Genomic DNA, 19,918 nt, shown 5'->3' on the forward strand with positions numbered 1-19,918 from the left:
CCCCATTTTACAGACGAGGAAATCAAAGTAGATGTTAGGTGAGCTGCCCACGATCATGAAGCTGTAAGTGATTAAGCTTTGAACCCAGGCCTTTTTGCTTCTCCAGCCTGTACACTGTTTCGTTTATATAAGATTATACACACAACACACTTAGCATGGTGCCGGGCACAAAGCAAGAACTGAACAGGGGGCAATTGTCTTCATTTTCAACACCTTTAAAAAATTAATAATTTGTTCTTTGGAACAGCAAATACATGTACGTCGCAGGAAATTTAAAAGATGCAAAAAAGCATCCAAGCGAAAGTCTTCCTATTGCCCCTGTCCCTTGCTCAGCCAGTTCCGTGGCCCAGAGGCAACCTCTATTCCCCGTATCTCGGGCCCCACCCAGAGGTCACGGTGACTGATGCTGAAGCACTAGCACCGTAAAGATGTCAGTGCTGGGTGGTCTGTCTAGTCTCCTGCGTCCAGCTTGCAAGCGGCAGGAAGAGAAAATGTCAGTGCTTTTCGTTTTCTAACTTTCAGATATTTAAAAGAAAGTGATGTTCCACGTTTGCTGGGTGCGTACTCCATGCCCCAGGGAAGCAGGACCCTGAGAGGGTGCGTGGGCCCCGGGCCAGGCTGCAGGGGGTGCATTTGCACCGCCCCCCTCCCCGCTCCCCGACCTCCCAGCTGTGTGACCTTGGCCAAGTCAATGCCCTTGTCCAAGCCTTAGTTTCTTCATCTACAAAACATGGGTGTTGCCCTCAATGACATCCCAAGGTCCCGTGTTTGGTGGTTACTATGGGAAACTGCAGTGTAGATAAAGGGGGTGAACCGGCTCCTCTTTGGCCCCTCACCCCCCATAAGAACCCTCTACAGAGCAGGGATCTGGGCAAGAGCTCAGGGCGGGGGGTGCCGCTGGAGGCCCCTCCCTGTACCTTGCCCTCCGGTTCCTCCCCACCCTGCCCAGATGAATGGCTGTGGACGATTACATCATCCTTCCCGTTGCTGCACCCACACCCTTATCGTGGGCTTATCGTGGGCAGAAAAAATGCATCAAAACATGTAGCCAAGACTCACACAAGGCCGTCTCCACTTACAGCTAAGTTCCTGCTGACCAGGTGGCCCGGCTCCCCGGGCGTGTCAGAGTTCCGGACAGCCACATCGTGAGGCGACACATAAAGCTTTATGTTGTTCCGGTCGAAGAATTCCACTTCCGTGAGACCCACCCACGACGCGCTGCCCCAGTTGGACTGGATTTCCATGGTCACGTAGACGGCATCCTTGATCTCTTCTGCTTTCGGTCCCGATTTGTCCTTAGCGAGGAGAAAAGTAATGCCAAAGGATGGAAACACAACAGGTGGAATCCAGCTCTACCGCTAAATGACAAGGTATTTAATCGCTCAGTGCCGGGTTTCCCCCTCTGTACAATGAGGATAAGAAGAGCACCCATTACAGATGGTTATCATGGAGATTAAATGAGCTCATGTTTCTAAGGCATTTCAAACATAGTTACTAGAGGAATTTCCTGGCGGTCCAGTGGTTAGGCCTTGGCAATTTCACTGCCGGGGCCCAGGTTCGATCCCTGGTCGGGGAACTAAGACCCCGCAAGCCATGCAGTACGGCCAAAAAAAAAAAAAAAAAAGTTACTATGAACCCTGGCACTTAGTATTTTCTGTAAGAGTCTGCAGAGAACAAAGAATGCTTAAAAGGCATCAGATTCTGCCTGAACACGTACTTTTCTCACCCACTACCAAGGGTTCATGTCCTATAGGCATGTCACAACTTATGCTGAATTGGGCTGGTGTTATGGGCAAAATTGTGTCCGCCACACACAAATTCAGATACTGAAGCCCAAACCCTAGTAGCTCAGAAGGTGACTGTTTGGAGACAGGGCCTTTAAAGGGTAATTAAGTTAAAATGAGGCTGTTAGGGTGGGCCTAATCCATTCTGACTGATGTCCTTACAAGAAGAGGACATTTGGACACCTAGAGAGACAGCAGGGATGGGCAGGCACAACGCAAAGGCCGTGTGGGGACTCAGTGAAGAGCTGGAGAAACTCAGCCTGCCAACACCTGGATCTTGGATTCGCTTCCAGGGCTGTGAGAAAAGAAGTCTCTGCTGTTTAAGCCACCCAGTCTGTGGTACTTGGTTGTGGTAGCCTAGCAGACGGCCTATCTAACACAGTAGATAACACAGGACCCTGGGCAAGTCAGTTGACATCCCCCTGGGGACCAGGAGATGACACCATAGATCTGACAATCCTGTCCCAGAGATTAAGTGGGGTATGCACCCGGAGAAGACCCGGTCAGCAGTCCTGGCCTACGTGCACTCTCTAAGTGGCCATTTCCGCCCATTTCTCTCCTCCATGGATTTTAATGCCTGCCTCCTTCGCGGGTAGGTTGTCTGGTCTGAGAGGTCGTGAATGCCATCAATCAATGGCCACACTGTGGAATGGCTTCCCGAGGCCCCTTCGGGCTCCGACTGCAGTGCTGGTCACCACAGATCAGCCGCTTAGAAAATGGTACCTTCCCCGCACGCACATGCCCTCTCTTAATTAACACCGTAATCTGTGATGGTTCTGTGAGCAGGAAGCTGAGCAAATGAACAGCAACTGTTCCCTACTTATTTTTTTAATTAATAGCCAGGGAGACGTGCTAGCGCTCTCAGCGTGTGTTTGGATGAGCCTTGATTGTCAGGTGATGGGATGGGGACATGCAGGGAGGGAAGTCAGCTGTCAGCTCCCGGAAGGAACGCAGGGGCTGTGTTTATCAGCAGACCCCACGGCTTCCTCCTTCTCTGCCGCGGGGCCTTGTGGGCCCAGGCCAAGCCCTCTGCTACCCTGGGCCTGAGTCCCAGGCAGGCAGGATGGTGATAAAACTCAACTGGCCCGGCTCAAGCCTCGGGGATTGGGAGGTTAATGAACTTGTGCTTGGGAGGCGCGTTCCGCTGCCAGGTGCGCCCCGTGGGAGGCGTGAGGATGCAGCGCTGGTCACCGTGGTTGTTGGCCGTTGGGAGGAGGCCAGATGGGAGGCGAGCTGCCTCGAGGAGGGGCTGCTGGATCTCACGCACAGTGCAATCTAAGATGTGCAAATTCCTGCAGCGGGGTTTCTAAATGAAGAAGCTGAAGGGTCTATTCACTAAGGAAGTGTCACAACTTGTCAGCGTTGCAACCCGATGGCCACCCCTGCTCGATTTAGGATCGAGGGGTCTGAGGCAAATGCTGGCTGGCAAGCTTCCGGTCCCTGGCGTTCACTGCCCCGCTCTCAACAAGACCACCTGCTTTTCCTTTGGTGAAGCTGCCCCTTCTCTTTTCTCAGCCATGAGGTATGGGGGATGGACACTTTCCTACCCCAAGGAGGAGATGAACTGGTCCAATTGATCAGTGTGTCCTGTCACCCGGGCCACCTGGAGGGAATGGCTCAGCGATGGGCACGTGACCCAGTTTCAGATCTGTGTGTGGAGAAACTGCTCTTTTCTCCTGACTGTGGAGTCTGAGGGTATAAGGGCAAGAGGTGGGAATCACTCTAGCTATTGAGGGATCACAGGGAAAGCGCGGAGCTGGGACTGGGCACTGAGGTGGGGGTGAGGCTCAGGATGCAGCTGACACGGTACAGACACAGCGTGAGCTTCTGGATCAAGCCCTGCTTGATCCTGACTACGGCATTCATTACAAAGAAATGTGTCATTTTTCTTCTCTTTTTTTTTTTTTTTTTTTTGTGGTACGTGGGCCTCTCACTGCTGTGGCCCCACCCCGCTGCAGAGCACAGGCTCTGGACGCACAGGCTCAGCGGCCATGGCTCACGGGCCCAGCCGCTCCGCGGCATGTGGGATCCCCCCGGACCGGGGCACGAACCCGCGCCCCCTGCATCGGCAGGTGGACTCTCAACCACTGCGCCACCGGGGAAGCCCTCCCTAGATTTTTTTAGACGGCACATTTCCTGATTCCTCCTTGCCTTGTGCCAGGCACCGAGCCATCTGCCCTTACAGACCTTTCCTCTTCCAGCTGCACAGTGGCCCCGTGGGCTGTGGATTATTTACTCAGTTTGACAGTCACACACCCCCAGGACCAGACAGCTTAAGAGGCTTATGTAAGGTCACACGACCTCTAAATGATGATGCCAGACTCCAAGCCAGAACTCCAGTCTGGGCTGGAGCAGGGATCTTTCTGCTTTCATATGAGCTTTACGTGTGACTTTGGGAGGGCTTCCTGTTAAGTCCCCATTGGCCAATCACAAGATGGGTGACCGATGAACCAAACAGTTATAAGAAAGGCTTGGGTAGAGGAAGAGATGAGAGGATGTGCTGGACACACACCTTCTGACCCAAAAGAGAAATGCTCATCCGTTATCCCTCCACCCTGATGCTACCTTGCCCTTTCACCGTTCGTGTCTCAGCTCCATCGACCCGCTCACAGCCATATCCTTGCCCGGTCGCTACAATCATATCGGACTCGATGAAGATGAACATCACTTTTTGCAGCTAACTTTATATCCTTAACATTTTCCATCCGCATAACCTCCGTAATGAAGATTTCCATCCTTTTGCACGACTGCATTGTGCTGACGCATCATACTTTCCTGATTAGCTCTACTACCGTGAGACATTTAGGTTATTTCTGTGGTTTTCTCTCACCTTTCCCTACTTCCAATAATTGTGCAATAGACATTTTTGCGCCTATAGTTTTTTATTTCTGTTGAGTGATTTCTTCAGGGTAAGGAAGTGGGATTGTCAGGCTGGAAGACATAAGTATTTCTAAGGCTCTTCCTAAGAGCCTTTCGGCTTTTCAAAAGCTTTCCACCCATTTCTATTGCTGCCAGCAGGGTAAGACTGCCAGTTTTACTGTAACCTTGCCAGCGCTAGAGGTTATCGTCAAAAATCATTTGTTAACTGAGGTTTGTTAACATCAAATGGGATGTTAAGGTTGCTCTAATTTTATTTCTTGATTACAAGTGGTGCTGGATATTTCTGTATGGGCTTACAGGCTATTTATATTTTCTCTTGTGTGGACAGGCTTCTGTCTTCTGAAACTTCACGCTCCATTACATGGATGTCTATGTGCTGGGGAGGAGGGGGGATGGAGACTGGGGCAGAAAGATGCTAAGTTTACCACTGTCAGAGCAGCTCCCACCGAACAGAAATGATTGTACTGAGGGGCCCTTCCTCCCTCAGCCTTCAGGCAAGACATGAATGCCTTCAGAAACCCTCATAAGTCAAGGTTCTCACCTCTGGGTCCAGAACTTGCTCCTCAGTGGGTGAAACAACCTGGCTGAGGTGGGTAGAGTCACTTTCGATGGCCTGGAGGACTTTCAGAACCTTCTGCTGGTGTCTGAAATTGATTTTGTTTTAGCAAACAGGTATCTGATAGTAATGATACACAACAGAGAAAGTTTGCATCAAGGGTACCAGGCTTACTTTTCTATTTCAGAGAGAAGTAACAATTTGAGACGAAAATACTCACACCCCCGCAGACAGATCAAAGGCGCACACCAGCTGGTTTTCTCCCTTTATAAATAATTGTACAATTAGCGATGAAAGAAGGGCCAAGTAAGAGAAATTGCTTGGGGCCAGATGGCCAGACGATCTCCTTAAGCTGACTGCTAGGCTGTAAGAGTCTAGAGCGGGTGTCTACACAGTACATACAGCCTGCAGGTCAAATGCAACCCGCAGCCTGTTTCTGTGTGGCCTGCAAGCTAAGAATGGTTTTTACATTGTTAAAGGGTTGTTAAAACAAACAAAAAGTGAAAAGCCTGAAGTATTTGCTATCTGGCCCTTTACTGAAAAAGTTTGCCGCTCCTGATCTAGTGACCTGCCTTGCATCTCTAGTTTCTGAGGACACAGCATTCCAAACCTAGCAGAGAGCTGTGTGCAAACACATCCTACTTGTGCTGTTTAAGGCTGAGAACTCCCAAGACCCTGAAGCACAAAGGATCTTGATGATGAAGAAAGAAGCATTTGGTGATGTGTGTGCTGCTTGTAACATATCCTGTATCTGTATCTGATGTAACATATCCTCATGGCCCAGCCCTTTCACTCGCGGAGGAAACTCCAAGTTCTTATTCATGGCCACAGTGGTCCACAGCATGGTTTCCAATCTGGGGTCTGCAGACTCCTGGAGGAGTGGCTAGCACTGCCTTTAGCCTATTCAGAGTTTTTCTACAAATTATCAAAGGCAAACACCCTCTGGACGGACACAGATCTGGAGAGTACATAGATTGGCCAGGAAATTCCTCCTTTGTGCAGAGAAAAAGCCCCCATGCCTTTCGGGGCTGATGCAGCCTCAGGCCAGAGCCTCAGCTTAGCGACCACTGTGCAGGCTGGATTTCAGCTGCTCTCACTGCTCAGCCAGGCATGGGCGCTGCACAGACTGCCACGCGCCCAGCTCTGCACAGCGGCCCGGGGAGCATGGTGGGGCTCAGATGTGTGCTTGAAGCTATTGGCTCGGCATGGTGCATCTTTCTGAAGATCAGTGTTGCCTGATGACTACAGGAAAGCCTTTATTTTGATAATAAAACTTGACAGTGCCAATCACTGATGCTATGTGTGAACGGAAGAGAATGCTGCATTTGAACAAACTCTGAATAGAGAAAAGAAGGTTCAGAGGACACTGCCTTGGGTCACTGTCTGCCGCGAGGGCTGCTTCCGTGGAAACCTTTGAGGAGACTGAAGTTTTACATGGGCTGAACGGAACTGAACAAGCCAAGAGACATGTGTCTGAAAGAAATCAAGTCAATTTCAGGCTTTTGGGTTGGAGGGAGGGTGAGGGGGGATGCAGTCTAAGGGAGCAGTTTTAAATGGTCTGGAATCAAAATGCAAAGAAAAACCTCAGTTAATAAGATGCTCATGGCTGGATGGCTACAGGTTGCTGTTTTTGTCTTGAAGCTGCCTCGATAAGTACCTGCTCCCCAGAAGGCCGATCCTGTCAATGGCTTCACTGACGGCTCTGGCTCCCCCTGCTGCCCTGGACTGCTCCTGCGAGCTGGTCGCTGTGCTCGTTGCCGCGGTGATGGAGGGCAGCTGAGGGAGGATGGAAAAGCTTATTAAACAGATGTCCGAGGCCACCCTCCCGGCCCAAGACACAGGAGAGCCACGGTCAAAGGGACACACTTCGCAGGCCATCAGTCTGGTTGCGGGAAACTGGGAACAGGAATGAGGGTGAAAGCGACTACCTGGGGCTGATTAGATCTAGAATCCCCTCACATCTTTGCAAAAAACGTGGGATCTCAGTTTCTTATGATCTGGGAGGTCCCAGGAAACGGTCTGCTTCAATGAGCCATTGAAAAATTTCTCTCATCAAAACCTTTCCCCTCCTCCAGTGAACCTCTGTTCTGTTTGCTACAAAGCAATGGGACTCCATGGAGAATGCCAGTAACATTAGACCCTTTCATTTTTAATCCTCCAAGCCTTTTCCCCTTCTTTTCCATTTATCATTTAAACTAGAAATGTGCTCTGATCTTTATCTGCAAATAATTGTAGTCATTGGAAGCTCTGTGAATCAGGGGTCAGGTCATCCAGAAATCCTGGACCGCAGGGTGGGCAAAGTGGCAAACCTGTCAGAAATATTGGCTGGCAATGGTTTAAGATGACTGGGAAGTAATAGAAAAAGTAGGAGCGATGCCAAAAGAAACCCACTATGTTGCTCTGGGGTGCTGCCCTGCCCAGCACTCTGTTTCATGAGCGTTCTCTCCAATTCCTTACTGTCCACCCCTTATCTTCCCCTGTCCTCTTCTCCTCCACGACTCTCCCACTCCTGGAACAGGCCAGGCTCATTCCCACTTCGAAGCTTTTCCCCTGTTCCTTCCGCTTGGAATGCTGTTCCTTTGTTGGCTGGCTCCTTCTTACTAGGCAGGGCTCAGCCTCAATGGGACACCTTCCAAGGGGCCTCCTTGGATCCCCCTGTGGGAGGTAGCCACCATCCTATACCCTGTCACTCTCTCACCCATTAGCACCTTGTATTGCCACCTCTCTCTGAAGTCACCTTGGTTATATACGGCTTTATTCGTATATACTCGAATCTTGTCTGAAAGCTCCCCGAGGCCAGGGGCTGCTCTGGTCTGACTCGGTCACCCCTGTATTCTGAGGACACAGCATAGACTTGTGCACAATCTAACAAAGACGTTCCCAGGTGTTTTATTAATTCACGACCATATTTCCTGGGGCCATCTTTGCTGAGATTGGCCTAACTGACCTAGATAGGTGTAGATATAAATTTATTTATTTAGGATACTGAGATCCTTTTCTGTGTTATCTTGTCAGGAAATGGAAACGTAACAAGGGACTGGAATCAGCAGGCCTGGGTGAGGTCTGGCTTCCACTCATAACCTTGGGCAACGTGCTTCAGCACGGGTCTCCCCATCTGGGAGATGGGCAGAATGCTGGCGTGCTCAGGGAGCACAGTGAGGTCCTGCTGGGACCGTGTGGAGAAGGCCCTCTGGAGACTGTTGGCTGCTGTGGGAATGGGGCTCTGCTGTCCCTCTCTGGCCTTCACTGACCTCAGGGGTCTCCTCCTTCAGCAGACCGGTCCATGACTCTGCTGGTGGTCTCTCTGTGCCCTGGAAGGATGGAATCACATGATCTGAGGTCAGAATAAAGCCATCCACTTCACATCCTTCACTGATAGAGGTACAGACTGTCTTGAGGTCATAGACACAAATGTCAGGGGCAAAAGGCCGAGCACCAGGAAAACAGACAACAGATGCTGCTTGGTGATCACCCCAAAGAGCAGCCCGCCAACAGGGCCTGGGGAGCAACTAGCGGTGTGGACGGGGCCCTCGGCTTTCAGGCTGGCAGACCTCAGCCACTTCCACAGACATGCCACGAGAAAGCCACCCGGATTCCCTGGGTGCCATCAGCCGTATCTATAAACCAGTGTGATGAAACCAGCCCTGCCTGTTTCAGGGCTACTGTGAGCATCAAGTTAAGGTAAAAGATTTCAACAGGTGAGTCAGGGAACATGCTTCTGAGAAAGGATGTACACATGAGGGATGTCCAAGGCCTCCAGCTCCCCAGAGACCCCCGCTCCACCCCACCATCCATCCTCCTGTTTGCTGCTCAGAGCCGAAGGCCGCGGGCACCAACTCAAACACCTGTAGGGCCAGAGGGGTTTCCTGAGAAGGTGAAGCAGGCCAGGAGCAGGACATTAAGGAGTGGTGAGGACTGCGGAGGCTGGAAGGGCTCATGCTCCGGGGAAGGGGGTCTTTCCAGAGAAGCCAGAGCTGGTTGTTTGCGCCATCCTGTCTCTGACACACCAATGCTCAACTCTAGTTGAAGGTATTCAGGGTTTGTAAGGAAATCAGCAAGAATTGGAGGCATATTAGCGTCCAACTTAGGCCTAGGAAACAAAAGATGGAAAGGAGGTGGAGGAAATGGGGACTTCGACAGGTCAGTAGCAGCTGTGCACCAGACAGTGGATGCGCTGATTGGTCTAAGGTCAGGGATGCCTCCACCGCTCTCTCTCCTCACCATGTGCTCTTGGCAAGCACTGCTCAGACACTGCCTGGTCCCTGAGTAGCCCAAGTCCTTCTCCATCCTTTCCCTCTGCCTGGGAACGCACCTGTGGTGGGCTGGCGGGGGGCTCAGCCTTTCTGCTGAGGATCGCCCTCTGCAGGGCTTCGTTCTCCACCTGGATGGCTCTGAGCACGGCTGAGGCATCCTCCTCTCGGTCCTCAGCCTTGCACACGAGTTTTCGTGTTGCTGATAGGGGTCTCTCTCGGTGGCTTCCAGGTCCTGGGGGCAGAAAACAGGGGGTGAGCCTTTAGATTGCATTCTTGGAGGGCAGCTCCCAATTGATTAGACTCAAATTGAGGAACGTTCTATAAAAACAACTGGCCCATACTCTCCAAAAATGTCAAGGTCAAAAAAGACAAAGACAGCCTGGAGAGCTGCTCTAGATGAAAGCAGACAGGGCAGACATGGCAGCTGAATGCAACGGCCATCCCGAGGCTGGATCCTGGGTCGGCAAATATCCCTGTAAAGAACACTATTGTAGCAAGTGGAGAAATCCGAGTAGAGTCTGTGACTTGGATAACAGTATTGTATTAATGCTAACTATCCTGAATTTCATACGTAAGTGCACTGTGGCAACGTAAAATGAATGCCCTCGTTCTTAGGAGATACATACTGCAGTGTTCAGGGTAAAGTGGGATGCTGCCTACAATTTAATCTCAAATGATTTAAAAATACACACACGCAGAGCAAATATAAAGCAACTGCGGCAAAATGTTAACAACTGGTGAACCTGGGGGAATGGGAGTGTCATTTGTAGTATCCTTGCAACTTGCCTTTACATCTAAAATTGAAATAAAAAGTTAGCCCTCTAACAAAGTGCCTATAAGGACTAATACCTGACATTGTGAAGAAGGATGGGTATTTGGGAATATTTTTGCTTTGTTTCATATTTACATGGGTAGTAAGAGTTACAAAGAAATTACTCCTCAACTGAAGAAAAAAATATTGCAAAGCTGTAGTCGGTTCTGGAAGTTCTAATGAGTGGAACACTGATTTTATAATATGCAAAAATATTTGCAATATATGAAAAAGTACCCAGCAAGACTGGTTGGAAAAAAATACATTATGGCACATTTACCCAATGGAATACTACGCATCTGTAAAAAGAAAGGCATTCTAAAATATCTATAGATAAATATGGTGACCTGAATGTGCTTCATAATCACCTGGGGTGTGGGTGTGGGTGCAGATGAAATTGGCCATCAATTGACCATTGCCAAGGTCGGGTAATGAACATGGGGGGGTTATGATAACATCCTCTCAAGTACTTATGTTTGGATTCTTTCTCTGTTAAAAAAAAAAATCTCCGTTTAAAAATAGAACTGCTCAAAATGTTTCCATTGGGATGTTTAAAGAGGCTTTAACCTACTGAATTTCAACCCCTCGGCAAATATTTATTGAGTGCCCCTCTGCCAGGCTCTGTTCTTAGCACTGGGGACCATACAGATCAAGACCCTTGCCCTTGTAGAGAGAGGCAATAGGCAGAGAAACAAGAAATACTCTAGGGTGTTCCATGTCAGAAAATGATATGGAAAAACAAGAAAAGCAGAGCAGGGTAACAGAGATGGGGTGAGCAGGGTGGCAGGTTGGCCACACGGAGCGTTGGGGAAGTGTGGTCCAGGAACCAGTGTGAAGTGAGAGGCCCGAGAAGGGGTGGGGAGGGCCAAGGCAGGGCCTTGGAGGACACTGTAAGGCCATTACTCCGAGAGAAATGGGGAGCCACTGAAGGCTTGAAAGCAGGGGACCTGATTTGACTTAGGTGCTGAGTGGAGAACAGAATGAAGGGAGGTGAGGGGGAAAGCAGAGAGGCCAGTTAGGGCTCCTGCAGCTGCCCAGTGGAGCGGGGACACAGAGTGTGGTCAGTTTCTGCGTGTATGTTGCAGACAGAGCCAGCAGGATTTCCTGACAGAGTAGATGTGGCTGGTGCAGAAAGAGAGTCAAGAACGATGCTAAGGTTCTGGCCTGAGGAAACAGATGATGGGGTTGCTTTCAGTTGAGCTGCGGAGGGCTGTCAGAGGAGCAGGTTTGGAAGCGAAAAGCAGGGGCAGCTTGGAGCCCAGAGATGTGATTTTGGCATCAGGGTGGAGCTGTCGAGTTGGCCTGTACACACACACGAGTGTGGAGTTTGGGAGGGTGGTCTGGGCTGGAGATGTGAATTCAACCTAGGCAACTTCGTTGCATCATTTAACAACAGTATCAAAGACTGACATTAACGCTGGCCTATAACGAACTGGGAATTGATAGCTATGACTTCTCTGGGGAGATACAGATATAGATATAGATAGCCTGGTACAAATTCTTGTTAAAAACCAGCAACCTGGGCTTACCTGGTAGCACAGTGTTTGAGAGTCTGCCTACCAATGCAGGGGACACGGGTTCGAGCCCTGGTCTGGGAAGATCCCACATGCCACGGAGCAACTAAGCCCGTGCACCACAACTACCGAGCCTGCGCTCTAGTGCCTATAAGCCACAACTACTGAGCCCATGTGCCACAACTACTGAGCCCACGCACCTAGAGCCAGTGCTCCGCAACAAGAGAAGCCACTGCAATGAGAAGCCCGCGCACCGCAACGAAGAGCAGCCCCCGCTCACCACAACTAGAGAAAGCCTCTGCGCAGCAATGAAGACCCAACGCAGCGCGCAGCAACGAAGATCCAACGCAGCCAATAAATAAATAAATAAATAAAAATGGAAAACAAACAAACAAACCCCAGCAACCTTCCATCCTCATGACCTCAGTAAACAGGCACCGCTGATTATTAGAGATTTAGTTGGAGCCCTTTATCCTCCTGCTATGTTAGAATTTGCATCTGAATGAGGCTTCAAGTAGCAACACCAAGAATGGCTTTGGCAGGAGAGGGAGTATAGCCAGGTACTGGGGTCGGTGGAAAAGCTAAGCTAAAATGAGGGGACACCAATTTCTTCCAGGCATCCAGGAGAGGGGCTTTGGATGTGAATGCCCAGGGACCGGGCAGGCACTCTGAGTGAGTGAGACTGAACTCGGGGTGGGTGTGGGGGAGATGGGAGGCAGCTGAGCCACTGCCCAGCTCCAGCCAATGCCTGCCAGACAAAGCTGTGCTTCTAGTGTTGCCAGGTTTTTCTCCAAGAAAAGTTAGAATCTGAAGTTTATGTGAAATCCCCCTGAATTTATTTGTTCATAAAGTATTTCAGTTTTTAGGAAACGTGAAAGCCAACAGGACCCAAGGTCTGGTCTAATACAGGCCACGGCAAGTCCCAGCTGCTCCTCCAGGAAAGTCAAGGGCATCCAAAGGAAGCCCTGCATGCCTTCGGATGGCTGGCTGGCCTGGGTGATAATGGCAGTGGGTCATTCTCTGACTTTGATGGACTCTTGCTGCGGCTCCATTACTGCTCCTGGGGACATAGAGTAAGGCACTGCTGGCAATGTGACCTGGGGATTCTGTTCTCCCCAGTCAAGGCTGCTTTAACTCTGTTTTCCTTTCTTATCAGCTACTCGACCTGCTCTGCAACTCGAGGGATAAGAAGGTGAGACCTGGAAGGAGCTGATGGAGGTGGGGATTCTCATTGCCATGGAAACACTGTGGGGCCAAGGGGTGTGGGGAGGCCACTGGGATCTTCCTCACGCAGGTCCCTGATGCAGCTGGGAGGACAGGAAAAGAAAGTGAAAGAAAAGAAGTGGCCTTGAGCCCGTCTGGAGCTGGAACTGAGGAATCCTGAAGCACCAACACACCCTCACCCCAAGGGGGGCTGAAGCCGAACTGGGTTCCCCGCAAGGCACAGGCATTAATGACACAGGCTCTCAACTGTCACTACACTGTGGGATAAGATGCTGCTCTGGGTGCCGGGGTACAGACGTGGGTGGGAAAGGCATGTCCCTGTCCTCACAGACCTCACAGTCATGGGGCACAGACAGACACGGATCAGGCACACAGGACACGCCACCAGCAGGTGATGAGTGCTGGGGAAAAAGTCAAGTGGGATAAAAGCTAGAGGTGACAGGAGGGGGAAGGACACTCGGTCAGGGAGGGTGACATCTGAGCAGAGACCTGAAGGCGGTGAGCCTTGTGAATACCCATATGGGGAGGCTGTTCCAGGCCAAGGGAGCAGCAGGTGTCAAGGCCCTGTGATGGGCGGAGCTTGGCACAGGGAGGAATGGCAGGGGGCTGGCCTCGGGGAGCGATGGGAAGCCTGGGGGGCAGCGGGGGGTGGACAGGTCTCATGGGACCCTGAGACCACGTAAGCCCCAGAGGCCTCCTGCTACTCCAGGAGGCCAGGCCCACCTCGTTTGCTGCTATGCCCTGGCTCCGGCATTATGATCGTTGTCAAATGAATGGATGGAAAATGATTTCAGTTCCCAACCTTGTCAATCTCAGTATTTGTGAATATCATTAAAACATATCATTTCCTCCTCCATCTGCAGTAAAGCAGAGCTGAGAAATTTAAGGCCCCTTCAGATCCTACAGAGGATCCTACAAATAAGGGCCAAGGATCTTGTGTACAGCTAAACAAACGCGCCAGCACTCTGACACTGGGGGTGCGAACCCCAGCATCAGTGCGAGGCTCGGGCAACGCCAGGATAAGCAGAACCTGAGATTCGTAGGCTCCTTCTGCATTTCATGCCTACAGCACTTATAAAGTCAGTCGAAGGAGAGCCCCTGCGTGGTAACCCTTGCCTATTTATTGCCACTATGTGGGCAAGAGCCCCGTCCGCTTGTGCCTCAGTGGCCTGGGGCTATGGTGGAGCATCGCGCCCGACAGAACTATCTGTTCTTGGCCACTACAACCCTGCGATCACCTCTTCTTGGAAAAGGATAATCAGGAAGGCATTTTCTTCCAGCGGGGTTCAGCTTTGTCTGCACAAACCCTTCTGCCCTGAGCGCCTTTCATCTGGGAGGGAATGCTCCTGCAACAACACGATCGTTGGGTCCTGCCTGTGCCCTTTGAGTCATATTAGGCTAAGAAGATGCTTTCAAAAATTAAATCAGGCTTTCTCTGAGTGAAGGTCAAGGCCACAGCTCCACCACCAGAGCTCTCCCCACCCACGGCTTCCCAGAAACGCGTGTCCACAGTGCCTGTGTCCTCCTGAATCACATCCCCGCTGCCCGGCTGTGTAGACTGTGCGTTTCCTCATTGCACACGAGGTCACTGCCTTTTGATTCCATTGGAAGTTCTCCTTGCTCGCTTGGGTGAGCCATTTCCGCACTGGCCTGAGCACCACGTGAGGGTGGATTTATTCTCATCACAGATCTGGAGAACGGTGGATTTATTCACACAATAAATCATTACCACCAGCAAAAGCCAAATGGCACATTTTAATTTATCCCAAGCAGCTCTTTTCTGGTTGAAAACCACGCCTCTACTGTTAACTTCACTTTCTCTTTGCTTCACTAGAACTTGGCTTTCATCTCTCTTGCAGGGAAACAAAAGAGTGTATCAATTCAGGAGATTTACCATGAATGCAGCACATGTCACAAAGAAGACGTGAGGACATGGGGGCTGTCCGGTCAGCTCACCAGCCAGGTGGCTTCTTCCCACTCGCCAGCTATGACTCGAAAAGCTCAAAGTCAGCGTCTCAGCAAAATGACCCCTTCCCACATGCAAGGACCTTTGAGATCACCTGGGAATCCACTGAAAAGGCAAACATTACATCTGAGAATCACAAGGGTCTAACGTAGAGCTCATAGGCCGGCAGCCCAAAGGCTGAAGCCAGCCTGCAGATTGCGTTGTGTGCCTTTTTTTAAAAATTGGAAACAGATGCTAAGTTAAAAAAAAAAAAAAAGAATAGGAAATCCACCTGAAAATCGGGATTCCTGGCATCTCTTGAAAAGTCCTATGATCTGACGTGGCAATCGTGAGCTGGGGAGCAGCTCCTGCAGCAGGCGTGGCATCAGTGATGGTCACGTGCCTGTAAGCCCGGAAACTGTGCACGATTTGTGCCGTGAAAGGTCCAGGGAAACAGCTGGCTTAGCCCTGTTTTGTCCTGAGCTGCACATACTCCCTCTAAAATCCACCCAGGAGGGGGAAGGGGGCTGCCCGCTGGGACAATAGCTTACATCTGAGTATTCCAGAGCCTCTGTGCATTTTAAGTTGGCTCAGCCTCAGCAGGCTACACGCTCCCCACAGCGTAGGAGACCGCGACAAATGGCCACAAACGCCTCCCACCTGCATCCCACCTGCAGTGTGCCATATCGCCCTGTGACGCTGCAGCATCTCCCATCAAAAGGCGGGTGGAATCTGTTTCTCTAGCTGGGCATGGCCTGGTGACTCCCTTTGGCCAACAGGTCCTTAGCAGTCACGACCAGGCGGAGCCTAACTTAAGAAAGGACTTACATGCTGGGGTGTGTCCTCTCGGGCTGCCTGGAGACCACCAGGCGCTGGGTAATGAGACCACGTGGAGCAGAGACGAGGTGTCCCAGCTGAGGTCCTTGGGCCAGCGGGACTGCCAGACGCTGTGAGGGTGGCCGTGCGAGACCAGCCAGCCAGGCACCCACTACGGAACCGGCCAGCCCCCTGCAGCAATAATAGAAGCATTGTCGCAGCCACCGCAGTGTGGAGGGGATTGTTAGGCGGCAAGAGATAGTTGATAACACCTGGCTCGTCCAGGCCTGTGCTCTTCTCAACTCTGAGGCTTATTTGGGGGCCTCTCCACAGGCAGATGCTGTCTGTAACCCTTAACACTCATCCTTCTGCTGCTGTCTCTTCGTGAGCCCAGGAATGCACGTGATTTTTAATGATTTTTTCAAGGAAGGCAGTCAGCCCCCATCTCCCCATCCCTGACTAAATGACTTTACTCTTTCCTCGCATATTACAGTCCTTTGCTCTGCACCCGGCCCCTGAAGAATTTGTAGCAAAGTGTCCTGTGTGGTTAGTTTTTGTAAGAAATGAGCAGCAGTTGCTTTCATCCTCCCAGCAGCAGTGACCTCCACGGCATCCATGTTTCCCTTCAGGGAACCACCTCTTCTCCATCTTCTCAGTCTACATGCTTTGGATGGATCTGGATCTGCCCCCACTCCTGGCCCTTCCTGGGCCCTTGAGAGAACAGGTGCCTCTCCCTGACTACAGAGACTGGAGATCGGTTCAGGGTAGAGCTGGTTCTTGGACTCTGCTGGAACTATTTGGAGAGGAGCAGTCCCTTTCCCCAGGGGTTGCTAAGTCAGTAAATGCGAGCCTGGAGCCACCAGGGACCATCTCCGGGCCACGCCTGAGACTACAGATGTGGTTCTCAAAGTGTGGTCCCTGGAGCAGTAACATCAGTATCACCTAGGAACTTGTTAGGAATTAAAACACTTAGGCTCCACCCTAGATGCACTGAATTAAAATTTGGGCAGGGTCCAACAATCTGGTTTTAATTTGCTTGGCCAATAATTCTGATGCATGTTCAAGTTTGAGACCCACTGGACTCAAAAAGTAGAGCTAAGTGATGAAGAAACAGTTCCTGGTGATAGCATCATCTGAGTACCTGGATCCCACCATACCTGAGGGCAGATCTATAGTCCTGGACTTTTCAGGTCTCTGAGTGATACATTTTCCTTTGTTGCTTCAGCCAGTTTGCATTTCTGACACTTGCTATTAATAATGAACACTGACATATGTTATGAGACTCTGGACTTTGGCAGAATGGTCTTCCTGCTGCAGGTTTTCTTGACAGAAATGCTAACTGCGCTAACTGCAGGGCTGTTAGGGTCTTCTAATTCACTCATGCTGAGGGGTGTTACTTTATTTCTGTGGTTGGCAGCTTGTCTGGGAAAAGTGGTTCCGATGTATAACTTCCCTAGAGCACTCTGACGACTTGGACAGTAAACTTTCTGCAGTAAAGACTGATCTTCTTTCACCTTCAACAAGACAACAGGTCTCTGGAAGTTTCCTGGAAGGCTTATTGATAGAGACCAAAGTAACCCAGGGCATGAGGCCCTTTCATTAGAACAAGGGACAGTTATAGTGATAGAGAGGAATTAAGCTCTCGTGGAGTTGCACCATATGTACATTTAATTGACATAAATTCAATTTTATGACCTTGGCCAAAGATAAAGGAGCAAGGAGAGAAATAACTCTTTTAAGAGAGCAGGCAATAGGTTACACTTATGGTAATGGCAGGCTATCTAATCCAGACCAACCTGTCCCTGGAGCACAACTAGAAAACCTGGACCAAATAGTAGTATAAAAATCTGTTTATAAAAAGAAATCTGTTTGAAGGCATGGAGAGTGAACAGGGCTGTGAAGGCTTACAGGCAGGAGAACAGAAACCTAGAGAGGTTACCCCAGCACCTGGGAAGTGTTTCCCCTCAAGGTGCTGCTGATTCCAAGAGCTGTTGCAAGGCTGAGAAACTGAAGAGAGCTGGTGACAGACTCAGGGCTACAGCCTGAGAGTCAGGGTGACCTAGAAAGAGCCAGGCGTGAAGGGCACAGAAAGGTTAACAATGTAGGCAAATCTAAATTACTATTGACTATTTTAATAATAATAATGATGTCTGGTGAGGTTTAATATCTAGAGAGAATTAAAATGCATGACAATAATAGCATTTAATTTTGGATGGGAGTAAATGGAGTTACACAGTTGTAAGGTCTCCACTGAATGAGAAGCGGTAAACTTGCTAATTTAAAGTAGACTCTAATAAGTCAAGAATACATGTTGCAATCTCTGGTAATGACTAAAGAATAGTAAAAGAATGTATAACTAACAAGCTAATAGAGAAGAAAAAAGAGGGATAATGTAAAGTAATCAGTTCAGAATAGGGCAAGAAAGGAGAGAAAAAGGAACATAAAACAGGCAGAACAAATAAAAAGCAAACAATAAAATGGCAGATTTAAACTTAAATATATCTGCAATTACATTAAACGTAAATGGACTAAATGTGCCCATTAAAACACATCGATTGTTAGAGGATAAAAATAAAAACCAATTACATGGGGTTTACAAGAGACAAAACCCAATGTAAGGATGCAGAATGTTTGAAATGAAAGAATGAAAAAGGATACGCTACATAAACACTAACCAAAAGAAAGCTGGTCAACTTTAAGACAAAAGCATTATTAGAGTGAAAAAGAGACAACACATGGTGATAAAAGGTTCAGTTCACCAGGAAGATATAAGAAGGCTGATTTTGTATGCCCCCCAGAAAGACGTCCCCCCCACAAACAGAAAGTAAAGCATCTAAGCAGTCCAGATTTTGCCTGGACAAGTGAGAGCTGGTTTGAGTCTTCTGTCCTTTCAGCAAGTCTCAGGGTCCTGTGCCTCTGGAGGAAGGAATATCTCAGTGACCTCAGCATAATGCCAGTGCTTAAAGTCACATTTTCCCTACAACCAGACCCTAAACAAGGCCAACTGCTTCATCTGGAGCTTGACCAAGAAGCTGTGATTGTCCCCACCCTGGAGGAGCAATGACTCTCTTGGGCTTAAGGAGAGGTGATATGGCTGTATGGGGTTTTCTAGATGGAGCCACATACGCTGCACTTGATCATCAGTCAGGGATTTTCAAGGGTAGCTTTAACCACCTGCACTTTTTTTTGACCTTTAGAACCTCATCCCCGTGGGACATGTGGCTCCAACGTCATCCCATTTCAGTATGAGAGTGGTAACAATGCCATGGTTTTCAACTTTCCTTTTTTTCAAATTTGGCTAATGTAGGAGCCATGTATACTTAACAGATAAAGGCTGACCTCCAAACCTGTTCAAAATGAGGACTCCACCACCTCAAACAGTGTCATCTTTAAGGGAATCAATGGGACAAACTGAGAACCAAGTGCCAGGGACAGCTGGTAATCTGATTTTTACCAGATGGACCCAGTGACATGTGCTGTTTATGTGAATGCATTGCTTCCTTGCCATGGTGGTCAGGAAACTCAAAGTCATGAGTGTGACCCCCTGAGGCATTCATCTGTTCACCCCTTGGCGTCAACTTATTGTTCCTACTCTTGTTTTCCCTTTACCTTCAATTCCTTACATATTTGTTAAAGTCTTCTTGCACTACAAAATTTGTTAGAACATGTCAGAACTTCTTGGAGAAAGGCAGATTATAAATAATTAATGAAGCTCGACTTCTCAAAAAACTGTACATGAAGGTGTGTGTTACAGTTGACTTGTTGAAGTCTTAACCTCCTAGTACCTGTGAATGTGACCTTATTTGGAAATAGGGTCTTTGCTGATGATCGAGTTAAGATGAGGTCATTAGAGTGGGTCTCAATCCAATATGACTGGTACCCTTATAAAAAGGGGAAACTTGGACCCAGAGACAGATGTGTATACAGGAAAGCACCAGGTGAAGGTTGGAGTTATGTTGCCACAAGGCAAGGAAATACCAGAAGCTAGGAGAGAAGCCTGGTGCAGATTCACCCCTAGTGCCTTCAGAAGGAACATGGCCCTGCTGACACCTTGATCTTGGACTTCCCAGCCTCCAGAAATGTGACACAATAACTTTCTATTGTTTAAGCCAATCAGATTGTGGTACTTTGTTAC

The 19,918-nt window shown here is 49.4% G+C and overlaps 1 protein-coding gene across 4 annotated transcripts in view; it reads right to left on the reverse strand.

Moving 5' to 3' along the window:
- KATNIP (katanin interacting protein) overlaps positions 1-19,918 on the reverse strand; it is a 201,243-nt gene that overhangs the window by 73,316 nt on the left and 108,009 nt on the right. For all 4 annotated transcript variants that reach the window (XM_022588452.2, XM_089895988.1, XM_022588449.3 and 1 more), the window contains 5 exons: positions 9,533-9,705; positions 8,472-8,531; positions 6,878-6,996; positions 5,206-5,308; positions 1,080-1,295 (listed from right to left, as the gene is read on the reverse strand). In XM_022588452.2, the coding sequence (XP_022444160.1) occupies positions 1,080-1,295; positions 5,206-5,308; positions 6,878-6,996; positions 8,472-8,531; positions 9,533-9,705 (671 nt within the window). The remainder of the gene's footprint in view (positions 1-1,079; positions 1,296-5,205; positions 5,309-6,877; positions 6,997-8,471; positions 8,532-9,532; positions 9,706-19,918) is intronic.

The sequence above is a fragment of the Delphinapterus leucas genome, chromosome 15 (genome assembly GCF_059928025.1).
Source record: "Delphinapterus leucas isolate spDelLeu-1000000601 "Yukka" chromosome 15, BTC_Dleu_Yukka2, whole genome shotgun sequence".
NCBI lineage: Eukaryota > Metazoa > Chordata > Mammalia > Artiodactyla > Monodontidae > Delphinapterus > Delphinapterus leucas.